Below are 8,913 nucleotides of genomic sequence, written 5' to 3' on the forward strand. Positions count from 1 at the left end.
AGACTTGTTATAGGTAACTATGATGTTGGAAACACAGAATTAACCAAATGCCACATAATTAAACAGTAACTTTGTACTATTGTAATAGAGACATTTAACTATAGATAAGAAAAGGGTTCTGAAGACATCTCTACAACATAAACATAGATATGTACAGACATAAAAAGCTCTTGCTTACATACTCCGTGCAAATATTTACATGAACACGCTTGCATAAACTATGGACTATGGTTCCCTATTTCTCATGTAATGGACTGATGAACAGAACTCAAATGACCATAGCAGTTATCACTGGTGTCGAAGAAGCGCAAGCAAACCCAGCAAACATGATTCCCGCACTTACACTCGATATGATTGCAGCCATCCACCTTCTCAATTGTACATCTGCAAACAGGACATTTCTTTACATTGTCTTTCCCCTTGGACCATTCCTCTAGAGAGCAATCCGGGTCGTCTTTAACCTTCTGGTATGTCTCACATGAGAGGTAAGGATGATACTCCAGGTGGCAACTCGTACATGTCTCCACATAGCATGCACCACAGGCAAAAGGTGCACCAACCATATCAGCATCTGCAACGCGATAAACTGAAGGGCAGTCTGGTGAGGGGCAAAAGCGGTAGGTACCCCCATTGGCTGCCACAAAAGCCCCCAAGGAAGCCCTGAAAAGTTCTTCCAACTTCTCAATTGACAATAGAGACTTCAAATCAGCAAGCAAGATGGGTTCTGCACAACCTTGATGAAGACAGCACATGGGGAAACCTTCCCGGCTTTTGATTGCAGACTCGCACTGCTCTAGCAAGCATGTCCGACAGAATACATGGAAGCAAGCTTCAAGTTTATAAGGATCCTCCAGTTCACACAAGCAAACAGGACAGCCAGTATCATCTCCCGTCGTTTGAGTTGGAAAACTCCTTTGAGCAATTTCAGAGATTATGTCCTCCACACTTTGCTTCATATCTTTAGTACCATTGATATAGATGCAATGGCGCTTTGTGTTCAGAGAGAACTCTGCCCCAGGCACCTTTTCTTTAAGCGCACTAAGGTCTGGTCCAAATGTCTGAACAACTCTTTTCATCAGGTCATGAGGCAAAAGTCCTCCACGAAGATGCACCTCAAGTTGTTTACTTTCATGTAGCACCAAAAGGGAATCAATAAATCTCTGTTGAGCCCTATCAACATTGTCTAAAGAACCAAAGATACTAACAAGCAAGCTATGCTTGTCAAAATAAATATAGGTTCCTGTCTCCCGTTGAATTGTCCTCATAATGTTAGTTCCTTCTCGAGAGAACAGAAGTTGAACAACTGTCGGAGTAATGTCCACGTGATCTACAATCTTGCCTTTCATAAGTTGCTCCAGCGGCTTTCTCATCTCTGCCACAACTTTGGTGGCAGTGGCAGATATCCTAACTGTACAGGAACCGTTATCATTTCTCTGTAGCTCGCATTGCCCAACTGCAAAACAATCACAAGTTTCACTCAGCTACCAATTAAACAAATCCACATCCGACTTCTGAAATTTTTTTGTTCGGAAATAAGGGTCACTTCTAAAACTATAAATAACGTTGAAGAGACACAAAAGGCTGCAGAAGAATCCCCTCACTAACCCTTTTGGATTCTCTAATTTTTCTCCTCCCCCCCAATCAACCAACACAAAAATAGAAAGCACAACTCAACAGGCCCTTCTTTTCTCTTTGGAAAAAATTTCGAGATAAAAGGCAACAGAGTTTCACATCAACCAACAATCTGAGCATCACAAATAAGATTTAGAATAGTGTTATAGGAATGTGAAAAACAATATACAAAAATATATGAAGATGCCAACAAACCGAGCATATAAAACAGAACATTTCAGGTTCAGTTTAAAACAAAATCCGGCACTTCACTTAAGCAACCTAGTTTGACACGGACATAATTGTAAGGAAGTTATATAAAAATAAGTAGCACAAGATACCCTTTCTTCGGTGGAGGCTAGCAAGTAAAGAATTCAGCTGATTCCTGATGACATGATAAACTGGTGCAGAACAGGAAACAGAGCTGTGAAACAGTCGCTCACATCTTATTTTCTGCCAGGGAAGGCATCCAGGCAAAACCATGCCGTCGATTTGCTCCAAGGCCTTGGCTGCTTCAAGATGAAGAGATCCATCAAATATTATAGCTGCTTTTGTGAAATACTCATTTAGTTTCGGCTGGAAGACCTGGACACGAACAGAATTAACATACGGAACCCTTTTAGGCATGAAGGGAGATATTTCTTTCCGAAGTGCTTCTTCACAAGTAGCTATGGGAGGATTTTCTGCAGAATCTCCTCTCACCAAGAAGAAATTCAGAATTTCCCATTTTGTTGCTGCCCTCAGCTCCTCAAGTATCTCTGTCTCAGCCATGTACCTATCAAGTCCAGTAATGACTATGTTGTTGGGTTTCTTATTGCTTGCCTCACAACGGATAAGATTTTCACCAATCATAAGATCAGAGATGTCACCTAAAATTAAAGGAACATCCCTTTGGTAACATTCCAGAAAGCCTACTCCTTTACTGTACCTACGAGGCCAAGAAACTTTAGCTCTGAGAACTGAGCGAAACATCTTTTGATCACTATTGTGTATGCTCCTGGATGGAACCATTTTCAGAAAGCCACCATTAAATTCCACTCCATTTAAGAATGTAGCCCGTTCAGCAGCATCAGGGGTAAGAAATTTTACTGTGCCCCACTTGTTCTCCTCTTTGTCCTGGTCCATTCCAGAGTACTTGTGCACCATACAAATATTACCAGATGTGGCTCTCTCCAAAAACATCAGCAGTTCCTTATCATCAATGGCATTTCCATTTGAGGGAAATATGTCCACAGTCAAACATCTCTTCTCAAGCTCCAAATGCTTTATCACAGCACCAGCTCCAAAGAGGGCAACAGAGGCCGAAGCTGCTGATCCTCCGTTGAATAGACATTTCTCTAAGCATTCGTTCCTCAACAGCTTACTTTCATACTCTAGAGCATCATTTACCTGGAAGGAAACACTCTCTATGTCTCTTGAAGAAGCATATAAAAGAACCTCACTGTCATCAACATTAACTTGAATACCTATCCTTTCATCCAAATAAAAAGTTCTAATGCGAGAGATAAGATTATTAATGCTACTGTTAGATTTTCCACAAAATCTTTTGAGTAGCACGACTCCAAAGCCTGTCAAAACCTTCTTTTCTAACTTTTGTTCATCCATCTTCAGAAAATCAAACAAAGGAGCAGGAGTGAGGCTAACAAGAGAACTAAACTCAAATGCAGTAACACAGACCAGATACTCATTAGCTGCTGCAAGGACATCCCCAAAGACTACCCAACGCGGTCGTTGGCCAAAATTCAAAAGTGAACAGGAAGGATGTAGTTGGACACACTTCCCAGTTAGTGCAACCTCATAACCAAGCTGATCATAACCTGAGTACACAGCAACATTTTCCGCAAGTGCAGAAAGCATTATACTTTGCAATACTTCGTCATACTTGTTAAGCCCTTGAGGATGCCAGCGCCAGTAACTGGTTATGATCATATTTAGCTCATTTTGAAGACAGGCTTCCATTTCCAGCACAGTCTCATGACATCTTCTCATGGATTTGGCATTGATACTATTATCCCAACACCAGCTATTCTTCTTTTCCCTAGGCACAATCTCCCATTCCCTGTAAACAGATAGTAAAGTAAAGAGGTCACCATTTGGATGGCAAAATTGCACCTTACGGCAATCAGATTTTAACTTGTCTCCTTCAGAACCGACCCTACAGAAAATGCTGCTGGAATTTGCCATAACGGCAGCAAGCACAACACCTTCTTTACCCAAATGTTGATCAAAGCAACTGAGGATCATTTTTCCCAACCGAGGCTCAATACCCAACTTGACCAATTTTAGTCCTTCTGCAGTTAATTCATATGCATCATCTCTTTGGGTAACAGCTCCTAGTTGAACTAGATTTCGGGTGGCCATCTCAATAGCTTTGGGGCTCGGTGCATCAACAAAATCAAAATCCTGCACATTCTTGATACCTAAAGCAAGAATCCTCAGCACTGCAACACCAAGATGAACTTTCCGAATTTCAGGTTCCTGATGACAAGGCATGCCCTCAAAATCACTTTGAGAGTACAGCCTGTAACACTTTCCAGGTTCAGTTCTCCCTGCACGACCAGCTCTTTGGTTAGCAGAACTTTGGCTCACACTGCATATCCTGAGAACATTCATGCCAGAGACAGGTTCAAACCTGCTTTCTTTAACCATGCCAGAATCAACAACATATTTGACACCGGGGATTGTCAGTGATGTCTCAGCAAGATTTGTGGTGAATATAACCTTTCTCTTCCCTGGATAGGAGAGAAACACTCGGTTTTGGTCATCATAGGATAATTTGCCATGTAAAGGTAAAGCAATTGCCAGTGGTGATTGAAACTTCTCACAAGCCCACTCAACTTCACTCTGAGATGTCAAGAAGGCTAGAATAGCTCCCGCTCCCTCAGTTCTATCTATCTCAGTCACCATCTTAATAACATCATGGACATAAGGGGCAATTGCACCTACAACAGGATGGGCATCAGCTTCACAGGGAACATACTTAATATCAACCGGAAAATTCCTGCCCGCCACATGGAAAGTTCCACAACCAAAGTAGTAGTCTGCAAGCTGGTTTGCATCAACTGTGGCAGACATAATAATAAGCCTCAGATCAAACCTCTGATGAAGTAGATTCTTAATCAATGCTAAAAGAAGATCAGTGTTAAGGCTTCTTTCATGTGCCTCATCGACTATGATGCATGAAATCTTGGACAAAGTTTTGTCACCCATATAGTGCTGTAATAGGCAGTGATCTGTCATAAAAATTACCTTTGAATCAAACTGCTGACAGGACGAATGTGGGGGATTACAGGAGATTGAACAATCACCATAGCACCCCTGGCTTTCCTCTCTAACCCTACTTGCTAAAGAGTTGGCAGCAAGTTTACGAGGCTGAGTGCAAATCATAGAACCATTGCCAGCTATTCCTGAATCAGCAAGGTATTGCACTAATTGTGTACTCTTTCCTGATCCAGTCTCTCCAACCAAAACCGTCACCTAAAACATAACCATCAAAAAATTTAAACACATGGAGCCCCTAAAAAGAGACGGCATCCTACTGTTGAAATGTGAAATCTCAAATATGAATAACATATTTGTATAATCAAATTACTAAATTAAGAACAATAATACAGGGGAGGGGGGGTGATCCTTCTACTACCTGCAAACAACAAGATAAAATCATTTAAGCACAAGTTTTAGCTCCTCTTAATCAGTAAAAGCAATTTTAAACTCCTTCACCAAATGTTCAAGTAAAGCTTTTACAAAAATCAACAGAAGCTGCAAATTCTTTTCAGGATAAGTGATAATAGCGGCGATTTCAAGTGGTATATATCTATATAACAGAAAAAAAAACAGTATAATTGTTGCTATACCAGTACTACTAATAAAATGTACGTGAGTATTAGCAAATTGTATTGCAACGACTTGAAGAAAAAATATTTAAGCTCACTAATCCATGTAAAACCATCTTTTTACAAGTAAAAAAAATCACAAGATTTGCTGATACTAATATTTAAGCTTGCTATCCTTTTACCAAGAAAAGGGTAAAATCTCTGATTCAAGGTTAAAGTTGTTTTCGTGGTTACTATGGATTCATGGCAAAACAGAGTGTCTTTTTATCAGTACAAGATTAAAAAAAAATGTTCAAGTGATTTTTTTAGGAAATTAACTGCAAACTTTTTTACGGATAAGTTTCAATTGGTATATGTCTATACATACGGAAGGGAAATCAGCATAACTGTTACTTTGTAATACTTATAATGCATGCGGCATTACTAGCAAAATGCATTGCAACTACTTGCAGACAAAAATATTTAAGCTCATTAATCCATTACAAGTAAAAAGAATCACAAGATTTGCTGATACTAGCTCCCATTTGGCCATGGATTTTGAAGTTGAAACTTGAAAATTTGAGTTTTTGAAGTTGTAATTTTTGGAACTTGATATTTAAAACAAATTTTTCGATATCCAAAATCTATAGTAAGCTTGTTATCCTTTTACCAAAGCAGAGGCAAAAACTTTGACTCAAGGGTGAAAAAAAAAAGTAGTCTTTTTTTAAGGCTTCCCATTTGGCAGTAGATTTTGAAGTTGAAACTCGAAACTTAGAAGTTTTCCCATTTCAATTTGTCATTTTTTGGAACTTGATATTGAAATAAATTTTCATAATCTCAAAATCTATGGTAAGCTAGTTATTATCAGTAAATAAAAGATTAAACAAAATTGGTAAGTGATTGTAAATTTTACCTGTTGAGATAGAATTTGTTGAATAATCTGCTGCCTAAAACCATATATTGGTAAGCCATCATCAAGCCTTCTACATTCTCTCATCATCAAATAATGAATTGTATTCCAATCAATCTCTTCACCAAATTTAAACACCCTATAATCCTCATTATTCTCAAAACCCTCCAAATAATCCATGATACATTTAATTCCATTCTTGAATTCATCAATCCTTAATACTATCAAATCTCTTTCACTTTCAATACCCTTTTTATTCTTCCAAAGCTCCTGGTAAACTCCAACCCTGTTTGGTTTCTTCAACAAAAAAGAAATTTTCTCAATTTCATCTATCACAAAACCCAACTTTTTCTGCCATTTTTGTACTAAAACCCCATTGATTAACCTATTCAATTTCTCCAAGAAAACCCCTTTTAATCTCTCATTCAACTCTTCTTTATCAGATGGAAGTTCAATTTTTGCTTTTAAAATTGGATTATAACAATGCCCACCACTTAACCTTAACTCCCATAACTTCACCATAACTTCTAAGGTTTGATTCCATTCAACATACGATAAGATTCCCACGACGAAACCGGAGTCTATAACTGAAGGGTTTTCTGGGGTGAAGGGTAATTTTGCTATCAAGTTGTTCAGGTGTTGCCGGTTCAGTTTCCAGTTCTGTGGAGTTGCCCGGAGTTGGATTATGAAATTGGATGGGTTCCGTTTCGAAAATTCCGGTGGTCGATAATGGATCGGAGGATTCCGGTGAAATCCATAACCGGATTGATTCACCGGCCAAGAAACCCGTTTTTGCATTGGAAAAAAGAGAAGAAAAAAAGTGTGCAAAGAAGAACAGAGTGACCCAACAAGTTGATAAAGACTGCGAAACTCTGTGGGTGTGTGTTGGCGGGGTAGGTGGGGAAGAAAGGGACGGATAGTACTAGAAAAAGGGTGTGTGTATATGTATAGAATTTGTATGTATAGGAAGAAAACAGAGCAAACAGAGAGGTAAACAGTGAACAGAGAAAGTTGAAAAGTTTTGGGATTTTAATGGTGGAAGAAGGGGAAGACAAAAAAAGAAGAAGTGAAGGTCGAAGTATTTTGCACTCCTTTTTTTGCTTGGATTGTGAATTAGCCTCACTTTCTTTGTTCTGCTCTTCTAGGAAAAGAAAATTGAGAAAACAATTAAGGTAAAGCAGGGTCGGAAATGATGAATTTTGAGGTTTATTTATAATACCAAGTGATTTATTTTATAGCTGTTTTTAGGGTTAGGAACAATGAATTTTGATTTTTAGGGGTAGTATAAAATGATTTATTTACAGTTGTTATAAGGTTAACGACGATTCTCAAATTTTATAAATAGTATAAAATAGTCTATTTTATGAATGTTATAGAATCAACCACAAATCTCAATTTCTATGAATAGTACAAAATGGTCTATTTTACTGTTGTTATACGGACAACGACGAATTTCAATTTTTATGGATAGTATAAGTGATTTATTTTGATAGTTGTTATAGAGCCAATGATAAATCTCGATTTTTATGGATAGTATAAAGTGAACTATTTTACAATCATTTTAGGGTCAATTACGAATCTCAATTTTTATGAATAGTATAAAGTGATTTATTTAATAGTTGTTATAGGGTCAACGACGACTTTTGAATTTTATGAATAGTATATATTAATCTATTTTAATAGTTGTTATAGGGTCAACGACGACTCTCAAATTTTATGGATAGTATAAACTAATCTATTTTGATAGTCGTTATAGGGTCAAGGATGAATCTCAATTTTTATGGATAGTATAAAGTGATTTATTTTATAGTCATTATAGGGCCAATGACAAATCTTATTTTTTATGGATAGTATAAAGTGATTTATTTTATAGTCGTTATAGGGTCAACGATGAATCTCGACTTCTATAGATAGTATAAAGTAATATATTTTGTAGCCGTTATAGGGTCAATGACGAATCTTGATTTTTATGGATAGTATAAAGTGATCTATTTTACAATCGTTTTAGGGTCAATCACGAATCTCGATTTTTATGAATGGTATAAAGTGTTCTATTTTGATAGTCATTATAGGATCAACGACGAATCTCGATTATTATGTATAGTATAAAGTGTTCTATTTTATACATGTTATAGGATCAACGATGAATCTCGATTTTTATGGATAGTGAAAAGTGATTTATTCTACCGTCGTTATATGTCAACGACAAATCTTAATTTTTATGGATATATAGTATAAACTAATTTATTTTATAGTCGTTATAAGATCAATAGTATTAATATCTATTTTTAATCTTATAGCGTCAAGAGCGACGAATATCGAGATCTATTGACAGTACAAAGTAATTTATTGTATAGACGATATAAAATCAGGAACGATGAATCTCAAAATTTATTAATGATACAAAGTGATCTATTATAATGCCATTATAAGTTAGGAACAACGAATCTCATGATTTATCGATAGTACAATGTGATCTATTTTATAATCGTTATAGGTCAAGAAGAATAAGTAATTTATTTTATAGTTATTATAGGGTTAGAATTCAACGAATCTCAAGATTTATTGATAATACAAAGT

At 37.0% G+C, this 8,913-nt stretch overlaps 1 protein-coding gene across 2 annotated transcripts; it reads right to left on the bottom strand.

Annotated features, from left to right (window-relative positions):
- Positions 1–92: 92 nt before the first annotated feature.
- On the bottom strand, positions 93–7,535 carry LOC129898191 (ATP-dependent RNA helicase DEAH11, chloroplastic-like). Of its 2 annotated transcripts, none has more exons than XM_055973090.1 (3): positions 6,337–7,535; positions 2,055–5,088; positions 93–1,453 (listed from the first exon to the last, which is right to left on the bottom strand). In XM_055973090.1, the coding sequence occupies exons 1-3, from the start codon at positions 7,129–7,131 to the stop codon at positions 243–245; spliced, it is 5,040 nt and encodes a 1,679-aa protein (XP_055829065.1). In that variant the 5' UTR covers positions 7,132–7,535; the 3' UTR covers positions 93–242. The 2 variants fall into 2 exon arrangements, with proteins under 2 accessions (XP_055829065.1, XP_055829064.1); XM_055973089.1 differs by having other exon boundaries at positions 1,953–5,088.
- Positions 7,536–8,913: the final 1,378 nt, after the last annotated feature.

Source organism: Solanum dulcamara, chromosome 1, assembly GCF_947179165.1.
Source record: "Solanum dulcamara chromosome 1, daSolDulc1.2, whole genome shotgun sequence".
NCBI classification, from domain to species: Eukaryota; Viridiplantae; Streptophyta; class Magnoliopsida; order Solanales; family Solanaceae; genus Solanum; species Solanum dulcamara.